This window comes from Triticum dicoccoides, chromosome 6B (genome assembly GCF_002162155.2).
Source record: "Triticum dicoccoides isolate Atlit2015 ecotype Zavitan chromosome 6B, WEW_v2.0, whole genome shotgun sequence".
Classification (NCBI taxonomy): Eukaryota; Viridiplantae; Streptophyta; class Magnoliopsida; order Poales; family Poaceae; genus Triticum; species Triticum dicoccoides.
The window spans coordinates 114890278-114913907 of NC_041391.1; the positions used below are offsets into that span (position 1 = coordinate 114890278).

The 23630-nt window shown below is 43.1% G+C and overlaps 1 protein-coding gene and 2 long non-coding RNA genes across 4 annotated transcripts; 2 read left to right on the forward strand and 1 right to left on the reverse strand.

Annotated features, from left to right (window-relative positions):
• Positions 1 to 3696: 3696 nt before the first annotated feature.
• On the forward strand, positions 3697 to 4933 carry LOC119324213. Its single transcript, XR_005156813.1, has 3 exons — positions 3697 to 3712; positions 3837 to 3896; positions 4860 to 4933. It is a non-coding gene; the product is annotated as an uncharacterized LOC119324213 (long non-coding RNA).
• A 4964-nt stretch (positions 4934 to 9897) lies between these two features.
• On the forward strand, positions 9898 to 13006 carry LOC119326203. The gene is made up of 5 exons (XR_005157842.1): positions 9898 to 9993; positions 10103 to 10202; positions 11994 to 12092; positions 12594 to 12722; positions 12803 to 13006. It is a non-coding gene; the product is annotated as an uncharacterized LOC119326203 (long non-coding RNA).
• A 2581-nt stretch (positions 13007 to 15587) lies between these two features.
• LOC119325704 lies at positions 15588 to 22497 on the reverse strand. Of its 2 annotated transcripts, XM_037599421.1 has the most exons (6): positions 21820 to 22497; positions 21263 to 21423; positions 19668 to 20053; positions 19038 to 19368; positions 16273 to 18549; positions 15588 to 16098 (listed from the first exon to the last, which is right to left on the reverse strand). In XM_037599421.1, the coding sequence occupies exon 5, from the start codon at positions 18490 to 18492 to the stop codon at positions 16306 to 16308; it is 2187 nt and encodes a 728-aa protein (XP_037455318.1). In that variant the 5' UTR covers positions 18493 to 18549; positions 19038 to 19368; positions 19668 to 20053; positions 21263 to 21423; positions 21820 to 22497; the 3' UTR covers positions 15588 to 16098; positions 16273 to 16305. The 2 variants fall into 2 exon arrangements, with proteins under 2 accessions (XP_037455318.1, XP_037455319.1); XM_037599422.1 differs by lacking the exons at positions 19038 to 19368; positions 19668 to 20053; positions 21263 to 21423; positions 21820 to 22497 and having other exon boundaries at positions 16273 to 18302; positions 18433 to 18552.
• Positions 22498 to 23630: the final 1133 nt, after the last annotated feature.

Consider the following 23630-nt stretch of genomic DNA (forward strand, 5'->3'; position numbering starts at 1 on the left):
GGCTCACGTGAGGCGTCAGATATTTACCAGATCATTGCGGGCCGTTGGATAAAATTCCAATTGCAACTGAAGGTAAATACCGTGCCCTCACCGGGGCATTTTGGTCATTTCGCATAGGGGGGTATAAAATGCGGCCGCTCCCGTGGCGGAGACCTAGCCGCCGCCTCTCCCGCACTCGCACAGCTCCTCGCCTCTTCCTCCCGTCCTCCCGCCCGCCGCCGCCGCCAGCCATCCTCCCCGTCCATCGCTGCCACACCATCGCTGGCACCTACCCGAGGCGTGGGCGATGCGGGCACCCGCGTCGGGGAGATGGGCGCCACGCAGCGGTTGCCGGATCCATTTTGCTACAAGTCTGGGCGCGTCGGATCCGCTGCTCCTCCCGCCCCGCCGCCCACGACCCCCTCTCCCGCAACTCCGGCCAGCCGCCGTCGAGAGGTCAACTCTGGCCGCCTCCACCACCACCCAGTGGCAGGAGCGCACCTCCCCCTCCCCCGCTACTCCTCCTCTATCACGTGTTCATCACCGGGAGGAGCAGCGGATCTGCCTAGTGGCGTCGCCGTCGGCTGAAGGAGTGGCGGACCATGGTTCTCGAGTTACTGCACCTCCGGGAAGAAGACGACCTGAGGTGAGCAGCTTCCAATCCGCCATGTGAAGCCACCACTGAGTGCCCTCACCACTTTCCCATCCCCCCTCTCCTTCTCGCACGGATTTACCAGTTCGTCTGCTCGTGATTTGATATGTTGATTTTGTCATTTGTAGGGGGGTGGATCCTAAGGGGCAGAGATGCAGTCCTCCAGAGTTGTTGGGAAGAAGAAGATGGGTAAGCTCCTATTTCTCTTCTATGTTGATTTAGCAGACGAAAAAATTAGGAAGAGGACTAGAAAGAGTATCTGCAGATCTATGTAATTTTTTGTCCAAAAAGACCACCTGCCAAGACAAATTGACAAAAAAGACCACCTCTAAATTAAATAGTCAGAAAAGACCCCCTTGACCGTGACGGCAGGCGCGCCAGCTGACACGTGGCACCTGCCGCCACGGCGCAAGGCGGCAGCCCCTGCCGCCACGGTGCAAGGCGGCAGCCCCTGCCGCCATGGTGTGAGACGGCACGCTGCAGATTACAGAATTCCACACCGCGACGGAACGGAGACGGTCCCATGGGCCATGCCGCCACTGTGTGAGGCGGCGGCTTGCGATGAGACAGCTCTGCTGGCTATCAGTTGGTGAGCTCTCGCGTTTTATGTATGCCGACACTGCCTGTGTATGCTCTGGAAGCTCATTTCTTTGCGCGCCCACTCCTCTCCTCTCTGCTCTAAGTAACCTAGCACATTGAGAAGAACAGCTCAAATAGCTACTTTGAACACGATTTTGAGCGTTTTAAAGGCCGATTCAAAAGATGTTTTAGTTGAGTAAAAGATAGAACAAGGTCAGATCTGTCCATTTTTGTAGGTATCGTTCACATGCATGATGTTTTTGGTCTGTTAATCGAATAAACCGAACCAATATATTTTGATTATTATGGTTCGGTTGCTAATTTCTGTGTGATTATTTCGGTGGCCATTTCAATAAAATGAAATTAGAAAAAACCGAATAAACCGAATCGTATTAACCATATTAACCGAACTTCGAGCCCTACCAGCGGTGACATCATTCACAACAATACATCAATATAAAAAATGTTCACAATATTACACGGCGCTATTTATACCTTAGCTTCAATATGAATGTCGTTCTGCACAAAATTAAGCGTCACAAAAGTTTAAAAAAGTATCCGTCAGCATGAACATATCACCGGCAATATATCGACGGAGTCAACCTATTATCACATGAACATAAATGTTAGCCACGGATTTTTTTTCTATCAACTGCATCAAAATAGCACTTGCATGAACATGGTCATCACCTCAAAATGGAGATCGAAGAACCAAATGCAATTTTCTTCCGCCGCCGTTCGTTTGGGTCGATGCGGACAAAAGTGGAGGCTCAACGCGCTGACCCATTAGCAAAACGTGTCCGCGCTGACCCATTTGCGGCCCAAATGCGTCAGCGCGGACACGAAGCGGATGCCTCGCACACCTTCCCGGTGCCCGCCGCATCCCCATCTAGCGGCCGTCCAAGAATCGCGGCCAGCTTAATTTATAACGACCGCCCACCTCGGGCCAACACGTCAGCGCCGACGGTCGGTCGTTTTTAATCCGAGCATGCGGCGGACGACGTCGCCACCGCCTGGAACACGGCGTCACCCCGCACCGACGTTGATCAACCCAACCGGCCCCGACGACGATGAAGAGGACGCCCTGGGCAACGTGCCACCTCGTAGTTTAGTTTTTTTAATTTTTAATTAATGTAAATGTGGACGCATGAACTCTCGCCGTCCTTTGTGGCCGGCATTAATATTTAATTAATGTTTTTCATTTTTGAAATATTTGTGTTCTATTTTTTCGCGCATCATAAAAATGGGTTGGCCAGCGTTGGGCGCATGCGTCGAACCAAACGCGAAAGCGGACGAGGATGTCTGCCGGGTCAACCCAAACAGACAAAAGGCAGACAAAATCGTCATCCGTTTGGGTCGTCGCGTTGGAGTTGCTCTAACTAATTTCCACCGTGCATGCACAAAAAAAATCTATGTAATGCAAAGCTCATATCTCGATCTTCACCTTCGTAGTTCACTTCGCACGGCAAATCCTAGCACAGAAGCTCCAAATGAGTCCACATTGTCAAATAATATAAAAAACAGAGAATACATACTTAGGAACCAATCAAACAGAACAAAAATATACATGCGAATGAAACCAACAAAAATGGATAGATCTGACCTTGGTCTATCTTTTGTTCAACTAAAACATCTTTTGAATCGGCCTTCAAATCGTTCAAAATCATACTTAAAGTAGCTATTTGAGTTCTCAGTGTGCTAGGTTACTTAGAACAGAGAGGAGAGAGTGAGCGCACAAAGGAATGAGCCGGGCTGCCTCATATAAAGAAGGGAACAACGAGCAGATTCCAGAGCCAACACGGGCACTGTCGGCATAAAACGCCAAAGCTGACCAGAGCTGTCTCGTCGCGCGCCCCATGCACAGTACCGGCCGCCTCACGCAGCGGCGGCATGGCCCATGGGACCGTCTCCGTTCCGTCACAGTGTGGAATTTCTGTAATCTGCACTGTGCCGCCTCGCGCCGTGGCGGCAGGTGACAGGTGTCGCCTGGCGCGCCTGCCGCACGGTCAAGGGGGTCTTTTCTGACTATTTGATCTAAAGGTGATCTTTTTTGTCAATTCGTCTCGGTAGGTGGTTTTTTTGGACAAAAAATCGATCTATGTTGGTGCTCTTAGTCTCATGATTTATGCTATAACAAGTCTCTCATGTGCATATCCTATGTTAGTGAATCACCTTCTAGCTGCTGATTACTCTTTGTTGTTAATTGGTTTGAGAAAACACTACGTGATCATGGTTCTGATTGTGCACCTTCTTGGCTTAGAAAAATAGAGCAATTTCTGTTTATTCTCAAGTTTGGTTATCTCCATGGGAGTCCTTGCTGTGTTATGGCTCGACCGTGCAGCCCTGCGTCCTCGAGCAGGAGCAACTGATTCCCAAGCTGCCGGTGCTTTGTTCGACAAGGAGCATGTCGCCGTCACCTTGGGTGCAGCCGTCCGGTGGAAGGCGCTCTGCCTTTTTCAGAAGGCGAGGAGGATCGGCGGATCCAGCCCCCCTCCTCTCCAGGTCTCACCTGCGTTCCATCCTCATATTCACCCATGTCTTCTCAACACTCATGCTCCCCCCTTCTCTTTCTCTCTGATCCATGTTTTCTATGTCTTAACATACATGTCTTTGCGTGTGCGTGCAGCAGCTCGGCGGAGACAAAAGAGGAGGTCACCGGGAGATGACGAAAGATCAAAGGAGGATGGTTAGTGTATGCTGCCTGAGTACTGTCAAATCTGTGTTTTTATACAGTGTTGGTTCCCAACTACTGAAGTCAAAAATTCACTAAGCTTGTGGGTACAGTAAGTTAGTGTTAATGTCTGTCACTGGTTACAGAAGTTAGTGGTTCACTGGATATTGGTTACAGTAAAATACCCCTATGTTACAGTAAGTTAATGGTTAACTGAACTACTGAAGATTTGTCTTCGATTGTACATTAAAGTTAGTGTTCTAAATGTTCTCAGTACTGTACTGAATTTGTCACCGACTGTACTGAAGATTTAAAGTAAACTGAATTTAGAATGCATATACATTAGATTCCAAAAGTAGTAGTAGCACTTGGTTCTCATATAAAGCCCATAAGAGCAACCAATTTAAAAGTTTAAAGATAATTTGTGAGAATCTACAACATTTTCTGTAGAGATTAACGGTGAGGCTTAATCTACAACATTATGTGTAGATTAATGGTCAGGCTAAATTGCACTCCATTTTCTGAGAAATTTAAACTGGATGCTGGTATTTCTATGGTCCAGTGAATTAATGCTTGACTGTATCTCCAATACACTCAACCATTCTCTGTGATTATAGTTTCACCGTATCTCAAACACAAGGACAAATGTATTACTCCAGTATAAATCTCCAAGGATTGTGTGCAAGCAATCTCTAGGATCAATATTCAGTTTAGCATATTAGTTAACACTAGGGCCAATATTCAGTTAACAGTGGGATCAGTATTCAGTTAAGGCAAGTAATGTACATGTGGTTAGCATCAACGTGATCGATGGAGTGGACAATGCCAACGATCAGTTCGTTTTTATGGAATGTTATCTCTGGACTGAACTCAAGCAGTAAGAATATATTTGTATCTTGATTATTAGCAGAACAAGTTGCATGATAATTATTTCGTTCTTAGGGAAATATTCATTGCTGACTTGCTATTGACTCTCAGATTTGCAAGGTCGATCGACATATGCGACAAAGATCCTGTTGTGCACAAGCATACTCCATACATTGTTATCCTCGTGAGGCTTGCAGAAAAATGGGTCGATGCACGTGATGGTCAGTGACCTTCGGCCAGGCAAGAGAAAAGGGAATTTAAGGTACATGATTTTTTGGGTTTGTTGGCCAAATAACTAAACAAATTTCTAGGATATTCTGATTGTTGACAAAGCTACTGTTTTTGCCAGGACCTAATTCGAGCCGTATGCTTAAACCGCGAGTCATCCAAGAAGTGGTCCAGTTTTACACAGTGCTCCTAATAGTACAATTAAGGAAAAACAGTTAACTCCCTCAATGATTTGGCCCTTGACTCCCTCTCAATATGGTTTCCCGATGCATAATGGACTACCAAACAATGTTAAGGAGCCATAGATAAGCAAGAATTCACAATTAACAGCCCTTGTAGTTGTGATAATATGACATCATGATAGTTTGGTAAGCAAGAATTCACAATTAACAGTCCTTGTGGCATTTACATACATGTTGGGTTCAGATAGACATATTAAATACCTTGATGCTGACCCTAACAAGCCCAACTAGACCATATGAACGTGCAGCAACCAAGACGGTATTTGCACTTCTGCAGATACTATCTAATTTCGATACAGAACTCTCTGGAAGTTGCAGTGGTGAAAATTTGGTGCATACTTCATATAGATGTTCTTCTAGAATGTGCATTTTAGGATGAAGCATTTTCTTGATTTTCATATTGAAGATCAAGCATTTTCTTGATTTTCTTAATATGGAGCTTTGACCATCTCTTTGGTGACCAGTTTGGATAATTTTAGTTATAGCACCCACGCAAATTTTGTTTCTTTCTGTATATTATCAGTCTTCTCAAAAATTGAAGGATTGGTAAGCCTTTTGGTATTATATATTTTTAGTCCATGTTAGGATATCTGTCTATTGTAGGTGAACTGGAGCTTCCACTTTTATCAATGTTGCTTGTGTAAAATATAGACATAGCTTTTCAGGCAATTCTGCTTTGTCATGGAGATGAAAAGTAATTATTTTGGTGTGGTGAATCAATTGTTTTGCTGGGTGAGATATATCCCTCTCTTTGTTTTCTATTTGTCAGGTTTCATTTGATTGAGGTTTATAAGACAAGATCGCAAGTTGTAGAAAGGATGTACATATATGTACTTTTCTGTATAGGTCTTGCCCTGTGAAATTATGTAGTAGTGTTTGTACTTTTTTTTTCTTATATCATGGTGTCGCCTGTGAGTGTTCCCAATAGTGTGGACTAAGTATGCAGCAATAGTGTGAATCAATCTACACTTGCAGCATGACTGTTTTTTCTCCCTGGGCCTTTTTATTTATGTGATAGAACTTTCTTTAGCAATACACCAATTCAGAATATTCATATATTCTTTTCTTAGTCATTTTCAATTTTTATATGTTGGCGAAGAACTTACTTTAGCAGCATAGTGCTAACAAACTTACTTAGGCTATCAAACAGTGTACAACTAAAGAGAATTCAATTAGCTCGCTTGTTTGTAATCAGTGGTCTAGGTAGGTTGCAAGGAAGAGGGCTTTTGTATCATTCTTCTTTTGATTTTTTGGATCAGTGGTCTAGGTAGATTCCAAAGACGGGATTTTTGGTGTTGGCTTCTTTGGAATTAGTGGTCTAGCTAGGTTCCATGGAGGGGGGATGTCCTCATAACCTGTTATTATAAACCATATATGATTAGAAGACAAGAAAGAATGGCAAAGAGGCACAAGATTCTCATGCCAAAGAGATACTCCTCACTCAAAGGATTTTGACTGACGAGTCCAGGTTTGGTACTAATTATGATCACTTTCAGGTCCATTTGCAGGTTTGGTTTGATTTTCCTTTATGATGCAGCACCATCATTTGGACTTACAACTCTGAACCAGTATATAAAGAAATTTAAAGTTCTGGATATATATTCCAATGATGTAGTGTAAGATCCATTCTCAACAATCCTTTCTACTTTGGTTTTTGATGTGATGCCATTGCTCGACTCCTCCCTTCTATTGGAAAATGGTGCTCTTCTATATCACTCTTCATCTTCAAAAAAAATAGTTATTTTGTTTTTATGTTCCTTTGGTTATACCATGCTTAGATATGTAAGCATACCAATAGCTTGGCATTTACCTCCTGGTTATGCCAAAAACTTTATAATATTCGATTTGAATAATTTTGTTGCAGTGTCATGTAGTATTATTCTTGTGAGAATTCAGTTGCTAGAACTCTCTGTTTCTGATGGTTTTCAACCATGTTCGACTACTTTGCAAATTATTTTGTTCCTGCTGCTACAACATAAGAAGAGATAAGTGGAACTGCCGCGGTGAGCTAAGCTGATTTTGAGATTTTCCAACATTTATACATGTTCATATCTAATATTTTTGGACATCCTTTTTGGTTTGATCAAATAGTGGTATGATAGTGTTACTAGTGCTATTTGTTTCCATTCTAGGTTCACTCATCTCTTTAGAATTCTATCAACAGGTCTTTCGGACAACACCTCGACAAGCAAGATCTTCAGACAGAGCTATCCAATACACTGCCCATATGACAGAAGAACAATGTATATCTGTTCTCTTAGGCTACTGTTAGGACTTGCTTTTGGTATATCATGTGACATTTTGTATGACATCCTCAAAGTGATGTAATTAACCAAACCATCACTGTTATTAGGGCTTAGTCCTCCTATATCTTTCTTTGAGAAATTCAAATGATGGAATCAATGGTCTATATTTCCTTCAGTATGTGGAATATATTCTGTATAACCAGTAGTGGACTGGGTGGGTGCTGCCATCGTGCTTTGCTAATCATGTAACAACCTGAATCGAATATGAATTGTGTTCTACCAAGTTGGATATAACTGTCACTGCATTGTAAATAAGTTATTGTGTGATGCCATTCTTTTTTGCTTTTGGTATGATGTTCTAAACGCGCGCACTTTTCCCTTCCATCATGTCAACCTATCAAAGTTGAAACTGTCAAGTTGTGTATGTGACCGCACCCGGCAAGGGTGCGGGGTGCGGCAAGCCGCACTTTTCATCTAGTCTAACATATAAAAGCTGCTAGAGTACCCGCCATCCCAGCGCCATCTCCGTTTCGAATGATTCCTGTACGCTCGATCTGCCTCGCTGGCTCGTTTTTACGGTGCTGTCAAAAATCCAGCCACTCGTCCATCTGCACATTGTGCTTTCCTGCATAAGTGAATGACTGGTGGGCCTCCTTTTCTCACTGGCCCAGTTTTGCGGTGTGTCTCGCGTGTACGCTGCGTGTGAAAAGAGGGGATCCGCATAGAGAGTGGGGTTCGCACGGTAAAAACCTAGCCACCAATCCCCTCGAGCCCTGTGTCCTCTCCTCTCCCTCCCCTCCCCTTCTCTCGCCGCCATCACCCGTCGCTGGAGCCCTGCTTCCCCTCCTCCCCTCCCCCCACTTCTCTCGTCGCCATCGCTCGTCGCTTTCTTCGCCTGCATTCGTTTCGATGGAGGCGGCGGCGGCAACGACCTGCACGCCAAGGGCGATGGCAGTGGCGTTCGATCTGATGCAGCGCCATGGAGAGAGGAAAGGAAAGAGAGGAGGGTGAAAGAGAGAGGGAAAAGGAGATGGAGGTGTGTTCGCTGACGTGAGAGGGTCATCGGCCTGGAAGGACGCGGACGACAGCGGCTTGGACCAACGGTGTCCTGGCTTTGGGAGCTGCGCATCGAGGGACGACGACCACATCTGCCGCCATCACCAAGGTGAGCTTCAACCCCCCCCCCCTCTCTCTTTCTCTCCGAGCCGAATTTGTTGGTGAGGTGTTCCACGGTGAGGTATGAAGAGACGATGTACCATCTTCTGCATAAAAGTAGTTTTTCTTTCTTCATGTGATTATTTTGGGATCTAGCTCTATGCAGCCACTTTTCTAGATTAACTTTAGAATATGGTGGCAGTAATTGGTTGAATGGTTGAAGCAGTAGTCAATTTGGTTCATATGCTTTGAATAAAATTGTGTTCATAGATCATGTTATGCACTTTGAATGAAATTGTGTTCAATATACCAAGGACATTAAGAATTCGATTCATAAATGCAGCCAAGATGCAGAGCGGTGGTGGACGGCGGCAGCCTGCTCCCAAGTTGCAGGTGATGTTGCGAGATAGCAGTATACCAAGGGTTCTAAGAATTTGATTCATAAATGCAGCCAAGATGCGTAGCGGTGGTCGACGGCGGCGGCCTGCAGCTCCCAAGTTGCAGGTGAGAAAATAATGTGGCGGTTGTTGGTTTGCATAAATACTGATCGAGGCATTGTGAGAATATTTTGTGAGGTATCCTGATTGGCATATCACAAGCTGCTAATGTTGTTCAACCAGGTGTGTGTGTGGGCATCTTCATGATTACTAATTACAAATGAACACACGTATCTTCTCTCGAAGTTCTGAGTGTTGAGACTTGAGAGTAGTGGCTCATTGTTTCTGTATTCAAATACTGATGAATCGACACTTCCAAAAGATATGTAAGTTCAGTCATCATCTCTGACTCTATGCTGTATATCATAAGGTGTTTCATTTCTCAAGCCACTGTTTGGTCTGTGTACAATATGTGCTTCCTCTTTGTAGGTCATTCAAATTGATAGGATAATGTATGATCATGCTTTGTATAGAGCTGACCTCACATGGAACGTCCTATCCATCTTAAACTTCACCCAGGCTTGATACAATTGACCCTTTAATTTCCTAGAAATTCTCATCTTTGCATGTGCAAATATTATTTTATTTGTCATACTCTTATACATTGAAGTTACATTTTATCCCACAGACTGATGGCCAAAGAAGATTTGGGAAGTTCCACTATGTTCCTACAGACTGTTGGCCAAAAAAGATTTGGGGGAAAATAGCTCTAGAGAAGGATTGAGATGAAAATGGTAGAATCATGGTAGAACTGTTTATATTGCTGATTGAGACGGCGATTGTGATTTATTGCTTTTTACTAATTTTTTATCTTTTCTACTTTGCTCAGATCATTTATATAGGTTGTTCTTTCTTTAGTACCAATGAATAACTTGGTTACACGATATACTTGAAGACTGTAGTAGGAATAAAATGCTTGGCAGACCAAACTAATTAGGTAAGCTGAGAACTAATTAAACCCTAGAATAATTGGTTGCCAGTGATAGAATCATCTTGTACTATTGTACATAACTAATTTTGATTTCAACTTTGGTGTGGTCATGTAGCTTTGAAGTTTCCTGGAGACAGACTACTCTTGCATCATTATGTGCAACCCACAGGGATCTCGCTCGGTGAGACATGCACACCTATGCCACATCTTTACATGTAAGTTTGTTTTGCTTAGCCATGGACAGTGAGGTCCGCCTTCTCTGATTTCTTCATTCCCAGTTCATTTATTTGTTTGATATCAATATCTTTACTATAGGATTTATGTCCTTGCCAACTCTACAATTGTTAATTGCACACTCAGAGTATGGATATTGAATTAGCTACTTTTGCGATCCCTGGACTACACGAGTCAATAGAGCTGATGTTAATCAGTGTTTCTGGATTGCCCATCTTTCAGTTGAGTTAAGGCTTTTTCTATTGTCCGCAAATGAAAATTATTTGATGTACCCCTGGTATGATAAAAGAAGAGATTGCCCTTTTCCTTTGTAAAATTTTCCACACACGATGTCGTCGAGGATGATTTCAGAATTTATATGCTCATTGGTTCCATTACTCCTTTCCCCATTAACTCATATTAGACAGTGGTGTATAAAGGTTGCACCTGACTCTGTTTTCCAAGGAAATACAAATGAAGTTATATTACTTGCAACCTGCGACCCCTCTTCGCTAAACAAGAAAAGTAAAAATGATAACCTATCAGGCAGTAAAATTACGTGGCTGATCTCTGTTTTGTGCATGTTCGGTTGGGATTATGAGTTGTTCTACTTTCCTTAAGAGAGCTTATTTTCCTCTCATGAGATGCATACTTATATTTCTGGAATAAATGAATCTTTTGGGTTGTAACCTGTTCTTAGTAACGATGCTTTACCATCTGCCTTCAGCTCTCCTTTATGTTGTTTTTTCTAAATTATTTCTATGGACTACTACCATAACTTGTTGGTTTAGTTTAGTTAGGTGTCTAGGAAGAATTTGCAGTCTTGCAGATGAATCATGATATCAGGTTTAGGCATGCACATGGCCACTAATCACACAAAATGATATCTGATAAAGCCATCATCATGTCATGTAATTACTTGCAGAACAATTATATTGTTTTTTGGGGCGGTAAAGCGGAAACGGTAGGACTCCGCAAGTCATGTGAGTGTTGTTTGATTATTTACTTTCTCAAGTGCGTGGATGTCGTTAGCATGTTTAGTATACGCACGGAGATATGCAAAGTGTAAAAATAGTTTCCTGGGAACGTCAGATTTTTTTTCTCCTTGGAACGAATGAAACGTTCGCCAGCGAGCGATCACCCCACCGAACGTTTTTGGTCGATCTAGGGGAGGAGCTGGACCGAACGATTCGCCCCAGGCCCCCACGCGAACAGTTGCCCCTGCAGGCAAAAACAAAACTTTGACTAGGCCTTTACAGCCTCCAATTAGGCTAAAAAATGGCCCTGTTTTTTGTGACGCCTCAACACTTGGATCATCGCTCGAGGTTATCGCTTTTGAGTTTCAGGTGATAGGTTCTTTTTATTGATTTTTTGGAAATCATGATGCTAAATATATGGATTGTGTCAGTTAGCTAATCTATTGGCTCTTTGATGTGAATGGTGACATGATGCCAATGAAAATACATTTTGAACTGATAGTATTTGTATAGTTTAATTTTGACAGAGTATAGGAGCATACTCAATGTCTTCCGCTTTTTGTATGAGGTCAACTTATCTTGCTTATAGTAATTAGCTAAATAAATATATGGGCATTTAAGAATATCTTTGCAATTAGGCCAGGCGTGAGAAAAATTTCAAAGACGATGATGTTCTCTTTTGGTGTATTTCTATTCTCCCTGTTCCAAATTTTTTGTTTGGATGCCACTGGCACACCACATGCTGTTTTGAAGATATCATGCTATGGGACTTCTCAGCAGAACCTAAACAAAAGGAAGCTATGGTTTTACTTGCAGCTCAGTTTTCACATCCTTCCCAGGTTTCACAAAAAACATAAACATATGCTTGGATGGGTGTCCTTGCCTGCGACCTTGCTGTCTCCAACCCATCCACAGGTATTGCAACTCCTTCCCATCCAACTTATTCACTGTTCGTCCTCTCTGCTGTGATTTGGCGGTTGAAATCAATTCGTCTGGATAGGGAGGAGCAATTGAGTAATCATTTACGCACCATGTATAGGCTGAAAGATGAAAACTAAAGACCATCGAAAAGATAACACCATCTTTTATTGGAAAGATAGAGATGGAAAACTAAAAAAAACATAGTATTAGTTTTTTATCCAATGGAAATTCATACCGCGTGAGCCTTGAGGTTGAGAATGGGAAAATGACTGAACTTGTTCACAACACTAGCAGTAATCTTGATCTTTATTTAACTGATTTTGTATTCTCGACCAGTTTGCATACTTTTATAGATGAATTAGTCCCAGTGTTACTGGTTCACTTGCTACATGGCTCGAGCATGCTACTCCTAACCTAAGTGGTTGTTGGTCTCACTTTATTGATGGATGGGGGAGGTTGAGAATTTTCTTATGTTTGTTTGTATTTTCTTTCCAGATAATCTGCATGGTGCTACTTAAAATTTATGAATGGTTTGTCGGCATGTCACTGGGATTTAGAGGCAGAAACGTCTTACTCCTGACTACATGGAGTTCTCAATAAATTATTCTTGTCATTTTTTTCGAGGTGATGTTCGCTCCGGTTCCTCCTTCTCTACCCAACAGTATGGGTAACTCAAAGCATAGATCTGATTGTGCTTCTTGCAGTCTATGCTTCCTATCTCCGGGTCATCCGCCTCCCAAAGACTACTCCGAGGTATGAAAGTAAAGCCCCTTCCTCCGCCTTAATGTTGATCGCGTTCATACCTGTGTTATATTTTTTGTGTGCAACCACAATAATGGTTCTTTATTTGTTTCATTTTGACATACATGTTTCTGGAATACTCTTACCTGCCATAAGACATGCAGTCAAAGTTGATTTTCTTATAAGTTAGAACATCGCATAGCTAATTGATAGTTGCACTGCCTGATTCTTTTTACCTAGAAGGTCCTGATGCACATTGTATAGCAGACATAATATGTAGTTGACGAGGAGGTTTTACAATGATATAAATATAAAATAATTTGAATCATTGCAATGCATCATTTTCTCTCATTCAATATAAATATAAAATGATTTTGGCACGGCCATCCTTTTTGGTATATAGTGTTTCCGATGACAAACATAGGGATCTTTTGTACAGATGCAAATTTCCATCTTCTTGTATTAGACCTTGGAACTTTGCAGTTATTGCAAGTTCTCTTACATATACTGTCTTCGGACTTTGTACTTCAATTTTAAATTTCAGAACTAGGATAGTTATATACCTCCTTGGCAGTGGCGGAGCTAGCATTTGACAGCAGGGTGGTCCGGCCCGAAAAATTGATAAGCAAAATGACATCTGAATGTTCTAACAAACTATCAATATCTTATAGAAGGTCTTACAAACAACTAAAATTCTCAATTAATCTCAGTTTTGTACATGATATGTTAGCTTGCCTTTTGTAAGTATTTTTCGATCGAGTCGAATTAGCTGCTGCTATATATGGTGATTTGCATGAGCATAATACTGCTGTAGAAGACCATGCTAATCAAGCGAATATGCTTCTTTAGGAGAATCAAAATAACAGTCAGTCGTGGATGGATTAGAATGGAATATTTATTACCTTGGTGACAACGTCGGGCGGGCGTTGAATCGTGGACATGTCCCCCATGGATTTGGGCGGCTGGGCGAACAGATGGACCGAGCTCCCTCCTCCGCCCAAGAAGCAGCCGAGCTCCCTCCTCCGCCCAAGAAGCAGCCGGGGAAGCAGCACCGACGACCGGAACAACATGGCGGATCCAAATCACGAGTCTCCTCTGTCTAGAGCTGAACTGAGTGGCTGTCCCCATGAGAGGACACGGGCACAACCAAACCCATACACACCAGACACGCGTGCATGGTGGTTCATCTGGTGGGAGACTACCGCTTGCTCCCGCGGAACTATTGTGTCCCACAACGCTTGCACCTGTCCACCCGTGAACGTTGTGTCCCACTGCCGCTTGCACCTGCCCACCCGTGAACTGTCGGTTGCACCCGTGAATGTTGTGGCCCACCCGGAAAATGCATATCTGAGCGCTCGCAGGTGCCAGCCATCTATTCCAAGGGGAGAAAAAAACTTTACTTCCAAGGAGTTTTTCTTTTCTTTCTAAAGGGTCTATTATTCTCAGGTACTCTCTCCGTCCCATAATATAAAATACTTTTTGACACTACATCAGTGTCAAAAAACGTCTTACATTATGAGACGGAGGGAATAGGTTTTATTCACATAAACAAGTGTGACGACCGGTCAAAATCTTACCACTCAATTATTATTTTCAAAAATGATCCATATCTATATCAATGTTCATTGAAAATACAAAGCATATCAAACATATAAAAATTACATTGAGATTCCAAGACCATCTCGCATAGCCACTACTGTCGCGGACGCTAGCCAGGAAGTCTTCATGCATGCGCCCCTTGTTCAATACATGGAGCCGCAATCGTCATTGTTGAACCCTTGCCTAGATCTGAAGCATCTGACATCAAATCCCGTCACATGACGAGAAACCCTAACCTCATCACCCCAAGGAGACGACAGGAATCTACGCTAGAGCTTCGTCGGCTATGTTCAAATGGACTGAAAGACAAACTCGAAGAAGTAGTGCCATCATCCACTCGAGTGTCGACCTGTGAGGACTAAAAAACCTGACCTAAACTACTAACCGAATCGAAGGCATCGAGATTCCCATCCCCATCATCGATCGACGGAGCGGTAGAAAAGGGAAGGTGAATCCACGGGCTCGCCGGTGAAGTTTCGAGGGGAGAGTTTGCCCTAGCCACCTAGAGTTTACTCTCCCCGAACAGCAAGCGACCGAACGAATACACATGTCCGAGCGCTCCCAACCGTCCATTCCCAAGGAGTTTTTTTTCCTTTTGAAGGTCTATATTCTCTAAGAGTTTTTATTCACATAAACAAGTGTGATGTGAGATAATTAAAAAAGATATTTATCTTTCCGACCGACATTGGATCTCCTATAGTTTTGAGCAACGTCTCGAAGCAACCAGAGATAGTTTCTGATAGACTTTGGTCAATGTATCCTGGCCAGCATGCTTCAATGGTTACTAAAACGGCCACCTTTTGTTTCATATCAATGAGACCAAGATCTTTCCCCTTTCGAAGAACTCCGAGCAAGCTATATATAAACTTTAGTCTTCCCTTGCTGCTTCTATGGTGAAAATAGTATATGAGCTCACCGCATATAGTATATAAGCTATTCTTTTGTGCATCGTTTCCAATCTTATGTGCTCACTGCATATAGTACATGAGCTATTCTTTTCAAGCAACAAATATATTAATGCATTCTCTCACAATAAGTAACTTACACATGGCCTTTGCGTCATTGACGCAACGGGTCATCTAGTCAGATTAAAGCATGAAGCTATAATTAAGTTGCATGTAAGAACAATGCAAGCTTATAAGATTCAGCAACATATATAAAAACATGTGGCCTTGATAAGGATAAGTAAACAGCTAGCTAGCAGTAGCAGGCATAAATGTAAAGAAGATCGAACAACTTCTTGTTAATACATATAAGCAACTAGCCTATTATTACAACATCACGGGCACAATACAAGTTGAGCAGCTAGCTAGCCAAGCCAAAAAAAAAAAAACAGCATGAATTAAAGATCATACAAGGAAGAGAGAGTAGGAAGGGAAACCCCCGCCTGATCCTATCGAGCACCACCTCCCCACCCCCTCAATGGACCAGGCCTGAAAGAACCGACTACTGATATTTCTGGGCATTTATTTATTTATTACTGCGGACCGTAGTACAGGGCATTAACCTCACCATGGACAGTTGCTATTGCGATGATGAAGCAAGCAATGTCATGACTACCCTTTGCACATATAGCAACGTCTCCATAACTGACGGCCGGAGTCTGTGCTGAAATAGATGTGCAGTGCATCAATATTGTTCAGACCACTCCTTGGGTCTCCTGTTGGAGCAAAACTAGCTCAGTGTGAATGCGCCGTGATATCAACACACAAATCAATCATACATGCTGGCATGCATTTAAACAAGAAATGGTAAAGGTAATCATTTTTATAAGCAGAGATACAGTGCAAAATTGATGAACAAATATCAGATAAAATGGACTGAGTTTACCCACCACACCACACCAGCATGGAAGCAATCAATTAAGTCAAGTAGTAATTGACTCCTCCATCTCAATTTGCCTGCAGTATGGTATGCTAGCAGTAGATAGCTCGAAAAGATGTCCTGCGCTGAAATCATCTTTGATAAGGCTGATACTGCGCTCCACGTCACCAGTACGCCGATGCGCCATCAGCAGCCAAACGAAGGTAATGAGCTCTCCCCCAGTGCTCAGGCGCCGGGCATGCTCTTCCGGGCGGGACTTTCCGGCTGCATAGACGAGCATCCGCACCCACACCTTCTCTAGTATCGCCAGCTCGGCATTGATGCCCTGTTGATTTTCTAGCACCACCCTTTGCTCCTCCCAGAAGCCCAGACCAGGACCCTCATATTCTGAAGGCAACCACTCAAGAAAATTCTCCTTTCTGGAGGCAACATCGGCTGCTACCATAAAATCCTGCACCTTTCTGTTGGAGGAGGCACCCCTGGACCAGTCTGAGGCAGCCGCTGCTACCATAAAATCCTGCACGTTGCTGCTCACAGGTAGCATGGCAGGTTGCGCCACCAGCAGGTACAACATGTACTCAGATAGCCTCTTGCAGTTATCCATAAGACGCCGCCACCGCTGTGCTGCCTCTTGGTCTTGCTCTTGGGCGGCCATGTCAATCGGGAGCCGACCACTGCTGCTAACCATCACCGACTTCGCCACCTTGTGCATCACCACATCTGTCCAAATGTGTAGCGACAGCAAGGCCTTCTCGAAGGGGAGGACAAGTAGTGATCTATAAGCACTTGGAACGCAGATGCGCTCAGGAAGCCACCCCCTATCATGGCCTATTGTTTCGTGGATAAGCTCCTTCATCTCCCTTGTGACGTGGGCATGCTTGGTGTTGCTTATCTTGTTCCACAGCTCACTAGCTCCAAATACGCCTGCCATCTTTGACATGATGACGGTGCTACTCCACCTTCTGTCCGTGCTTCTGCTTTTGTTGCAGCAGGAGCTCAAGAAGTTGTACTGTCCCATTGAGTTTGACCACCACGGCTTGGTCTCTGGTTGGATCCTCATGAACATAGGCCAGGCCACTCGAGTGAGCAGCACACGACACCATCCAGCTCGAGCTTCCAACAATGGCCACTCCAACGGTGACATGATCATCACAACGAAGAATGAGCAAGTTTCCAAGCAAACTGCTCCAATGAATAATATGTAGGTGATGGCAACATCAACTTTACTTCTTCTGTACTCGACGCTGTTGTGTACTGCTGGTGTTTGCTCGGCATAGGCACTACTACTCACCATCAACTTGACGTAGAACACAAAGGCAACCACTATGGAGGCGAAGGAGACACACCGAAGGATGGCGCCAGACCTTGTTTGAATCACCCGAGATTTTGTGTAGAGGCTGTCATACATTATGCTAAGCTCGATCTCCGCCCTCTTGAAATTCAGTTGGGCATCCCCTCTCGGAACCTCCCGATCGTATTGATACAGAAAGTACTCGCGAGTTAAATCATCCATGTCGAAGAGTTTCCGTCCAGCAAATATATCCCGCACGCCTCGCTCCCTGAGAAGAGCATACCTAACAATTTCTTGATAGGTCTGCTCTTTTCTTTCAGTACTGAATCCTAGTCCAAATTGAAGGGATGCTTTCTTAGCTTCTGTGCTAGTGGAACTCCTGAGGCCTTCCTGACTCCCCAACTTGAGTGCCCAAATCCTCTCCCCATACTTGATGATCCCATCAACGAACAACAATGCAGCCGAGATTAAAAGTTGGTAGTATGACAATGTCACCCATTTCCACAGCACATAGACAACTAGGCATGCTTGGCCTAGCAGCATCAGCAGGTGCCTCAACCACAGCTCATTGTCCTCCAATGAAAAAGCAGTCACAGTGTCCTGTCCTCCAAGATGGATAAGAAGGAATGGTGCCCACAATACCATGAGCTGATGAGGGGTTTCACTGGGCACTGATTTATGATGATCATCATTGTTGTCTATAGTGGAAGTGGTAGCAACCTCGCGTGAAAGAAGGCCCAGAGCATATGCTGCAGTGAAATCAGCTGATAGGTAAGACAACCATGTCATGATCCTAAGCAGCCTATGGTCGTGGCGGCGCCGAAGGCTGCCGGAGAAGAAGAGGAATAGTTGCAGGCAAAAGCTCAAGAGAATCAATACATGGATTTCCCAGTCGCTGAATAGTTGCATAATGGTAATAAACTTTGAAGCTTCTGCCATGGATCGACTTGCGTACTCTTGGCAATCCTAGTTAGCCGGCTCTCTCTTGATTTGCAACTGCATGGACATCAGCGGTTTCTAATAATTAGATGCAATCAGGGTATGTTCTGCATCTAGCTAGCTAGACTAATTAAGCAAGAAAAATAACATCAGATAGCAGAGAATTCATGACTCATGATTAAAGTACTTTCGTCAAACAACATATCAAGTATGTTGACCGTGTCGTATGCATGATGTGGGTAGGTAGGTAGATGATGTCTTCCATCTAGTATATTTTTTAGATGTTTATCCAAAATTTATTTTTCTGGGAAATTCTCGCAGTCTTTTTAGGAGCTGTTTGGACATACATATATGCAGTTGAATGGATATATCCCAATCCCACATTTCTACTCTTCCTATCTACCTCTTAATCCAAACGGCGCCTTAATTTAGTAGTATCAGCATGACGTTGCAATGCCAACATAGCCTCTAATTACGTGATGCTCAGCAAAAACCTAGCAATATATAATATATGTGAAAATTGGAATTGGTGTATCAAGGCATACCTGTTGGCTGAGACACTGAATGCTCCAGTAATTCCGTATTGAGCACCCAGCTCACATGCACCGCCTTTAACTGGATGTGTGTGCCTATCGTATGATCATATCTATTGAATGTTATAGGTGGGATGATTTCATCTGTGTCATCATTATATACATGTGCTCAAATATCATCGAGATACCTAGCAGGTGTTGCAAGCTAGGGTCTTTATTCCTTTCTCTTTTTTGGATAATGATTCCCTTCTCTTTTTAGACAGTGGAAGCATTTATTGATTCTATTCCTTTCTTGTACTAGAAGCCATAGAAAAGTCAGCGTACAGTGCTGGGGCACAATTATCTGCATAAACTAACAAAAGTAAGCCTTCAAATGAAACAAGTTTTCAGAAAAGTACTTACGCATGGTCTTTATTTTCTGTGCAGTGTTCTGTAACCCCTATTTTCGAAACATACCCTTGACCCAACTGTAGTTTGATCTAATATTTTTTTATTTGTTCGGATGGGAATAATATTAAAGCATAAACGAAGAGCAAAATTAGATTGGTATTTCTATGATCTGGAGCATAAGATCAATAGATTGTTTACATAAGCCTACTGAAGATGTAAGAAAATGTTGTGATAATAAATAGTAGCACTGACTATGATAGGTATTCCAGATCTTGTAGCTTTGCTTTCCTTGGATGCCTTAGCAAGTTGATTCTTGCTCAAAGCAAGAGAATTATTGATTTAGCCTTCTTTCCCATCATCCTTATTGCAAATCCTTTTCTTTTACCTTAGACACAGGTTTCCTCCCCACTTGTTTAACATCCATTGACTTTTTCTTTGCAGGAGTTTCATCGGGTTCTTCACTCCAAGCATGACATTTCAGTCTCATCAATTTCCTCTCCCAACGATAAATTCTCAGAACCAGACAACTAGTGTTGCCTTGATCATTATTCCTTTCTCAGATTCAAGTGCTTGCTTACATCTCTCACTCCTTTTTGGATTATAAAACCAAACATCAGTATTCTGGTACTTCATACAACCTATACAAGAGTTAAAAGGACTGTCGTGAGACACCACTCTTTTGATCATTGAATAGTACCAATCTGTTCTTGCAAATATAGGTGAAATTTACTATGATATGCTATTGTCAACTATAGGAAGAATATCCAGTCAATATATCAAAAAAATCAGTGCTCTACTATTTGTGTTCCCTTTTCAGAAAGTTCATTTTTCTCTTTGTCCTGAAAAGTACATATAACTATGAAGTACGGAAAGAGAAGGTGAGAAATAGACATGGTAGGGAATACAGAAGTAGAATGGAAATGGAACAAGGTGAGGCAAGAAAAAAGGTGTTCAGCTACAGTACAACAGAATAAGCTAATAAACATGTCATTTGTTGCGTATTACAGAATTTCGAGTGCTCATATTCTAGTAGATGAAAATGTATTACTCCTTAAACACAGTTTCCAAAACAATTGACAAGGTGGTGTGAGTGTATCATCTCAAGAGGTAGCAACATCAGTTTCACAGTGAAGTTGGAAATGTTCCTATAGAGTCCCAAAGGAAGGTAGCAAACACACACTGTGCGTAGTTAGTTTGTGGCAATGTCCAATTAGTAATTTCTAGACACGTGAAGGTGATAGAAATGAATGACAACAATGCGAAAAAGGGAAGCACGAGTTCTCAGTGTTCTCCAACCAGTTCGATGCGCTAATCGTGTATTCATAGTCATATACTCAGCCCAACTGAGCTAACTACGCTTTATTTTGGGTTCAGGCCACAACAAACAACTTCAATTAATACTCTTTATTTGGGGTTCAGGTCACAATGACAAGCAGCTTCAACAAACCCAAAAAAGAAATATAACAAAAATAAATGTATTATTATTTTTCTATGTTCTACTACTGAACGTTCTGATTAATATTCTGAACCAAATCAAAGAGTAGCATATGGTTCAAATATAAAATAGTTCATTTTTTGAAGTGAGATCCTGATCCCATTTCTGTTATGATCCACGGAAGTAACAGTGTCCTGCAGTCTTACAACTTGGAACAGATACATAACAGAGTGACCTCACATACAGCTTTTGGAGAAAACGTACACCCTACTGCTGATCTGTCACAGCAGAAGGTAGAGTAGCATTTCTATACTAGATAGTGTAAATTTGAAATTCTAACCAGGCTGAGTCGACTCTACCTCTTTCCTACCAAAAGACATTTAAATAAAGTACCATAAAGACCAGTCAGTACCTCTATAGCCCCAGTCTTCATTGATGGCTTCTGTCGGGCACAGCCGCACACCCGCACCACCCCTCGACAGCAACCACTGTGGGACAGTTCTTTTCGGCTTATTCCACTCTCAGCCTATTCACAATAGAGTAAGCTTGAAGGTATTCTGGCAGAGCTGTCGCCTGCAGATAGAGTAGAATAAACCCAGGGCTTGAAATCTCTATACAGTTTGAACAACAATGACAGTAAACATCAAATCTAGAACTGGTAATCTTGTAAGAATTAGTATCAATAAACCAGACACTGCATAGATTTTCTTTTCACATAGACCACAAAGGGGATGAGAATATTTGTTCGCCTGTGTGAGTTACGTGATCATACGACATCGTTGGCTACTGTGTTTACTTTTGTGAAGAAAGAAATATCAAGATAGCAGCAACTACTCCACAGAGTACATCACAATGATCAGGACTTCGCAGCTACGAGATCATGAACCGATGTTCCCCTAGGTTTTGAGCAATAACACAATGACAACCAAGGTGGCACCAGCGACATCAAAACGAAAATGGCTCACTCACCTGGACCATGCCGGATGAGTCGCAGACGGTGAGCAAGGTGAGGCCCGCGTGGGAGAGGCGGAGGGTGACCCAGTCACAGGGCCTAGGACCAGGAGAGCAGCGAGGCGCGAAGGACCAGGCGAACACCAGACTGCAGCATTTCATAAGAACAAAGAGTGCGGCATTGCATCGAACAGGACGCGGGCAAGGGTGAGCTGATGAATCTTGACAACAGAGAACGGTACGTGGGAAGCCGAATATTGGTCCTGACTCCGGAGTGATTCTGGCGGGTAGTGACGGGTGAAGGACGGCGGCGGAGGCGGAAGAGGTGGCGAGAAGCCGAAGCGTGGCAGTGGCGACAGTGGCGGCAGGTGGGAAGGAGGAGAGGGATGAAGCGTGGGAGAGGGACGAGGATGCGGAAGCGTACTGGGAGGAGGATGCGCGGGACAGGGAGAGGGAGAGGGAGGCGCCGTGCGGGGAGGAGGACGGCAACGCGGAGAGCAAGGAGAGCGCGAGGAGGGAGACTGGGAGAGGCGGAGCGGGTAGACGAGGTGTTGGGGCAGGAGGAGGACGAAGCGAGGTCACGCGGTGGAGGCACGGCGGCGGACGACAGGTGGGGGGCCGGGTGTGGTGCCGGCGCAGCGGAGGGGCCATCGGGCCGGCGGTGAGAGTCGCCGGAGTACGTGACGGACGCGGAGGTGTGAACTGTGTGGCCGATACGTACAGTGTTGTGTGTTGACGACTCGAGGACTCCCAGCTGGCCGTTGGATCAGGAATCAACGCATTAGATTGAATCTTCATATTCTATTTAATGAGCGATGAAACCATGTGTGTGGCGCCCAAATCTCTACTACTAGTAGAACGCCCGTGCGTTGCTACGGGCTTTTGAAATATTTTCCTTGAGTTATGTTAACATCATTGAACTTACTCATCGGAATACCAGTTGAAAATAAATGTTGCCATTTATGGCAATTCCAGCCGGTTTGCTTTATTTTGAGTGCATCGTTGTTGTGGGATATCATCACTTGCACATCTTTTTGTTGTATTAAACATGGTGAATTTTTGTCCCTTTCCAATGACGTCGCCCCAAAAACCCTCTGAATGATTTTTTTTAACCCCGACATAATCCATCTCCATCTCTCTCATATTCTACAAAATTAAATATATATAGAAATATACCTTTTGAGTATTATATCATGTGCAACATACATACAAAAAAGAACAATTATTTGCATGCACATTTTTTGGTTGTGTATAACTCGTTGAATTCTTAGCCCCCTCCATCATCGTTACATCAAGGTCTTTGTCAGTCGACGTCTCCGAAGCACAATCAAATCCATCAGTTTTTATGACCTACAAAGGTATTCTAATATAAACAAAGATTAGAATAATTTTTTTATGATGGTGGTATGGAAAATATATATTCATTGGACAAATGCTAGAAATGAGCAGTTTCTAGTAGATTGAGTGGCATCCCAATTTTAATAATTTTAGGCTCACCTCTAAATCACATGTTGATGGTTATTCTCCACGAATATCTACTATTTAGGGTATCTGGTATATTGCCCATAAAAAACTATGTTACATTTCTTCACGAGTAAAGAACGGATTTTCCCTTTATATAATGATAGTCGGTCATCTCTAATTTCTCGGATATTTTGAAGTAATTTATTGAGAAAATATTTTATGCTATTCTAAATATATATAGTGTACAGGTATAAATAAAGCTTTATTTTTATGATATTCCCATTATACCCCTTCTATCAGACTTGATGTCCTCTCCCGCACGACCGCACTCTATCCACTCCCTCTCCGCACCACTCACTCTCTTG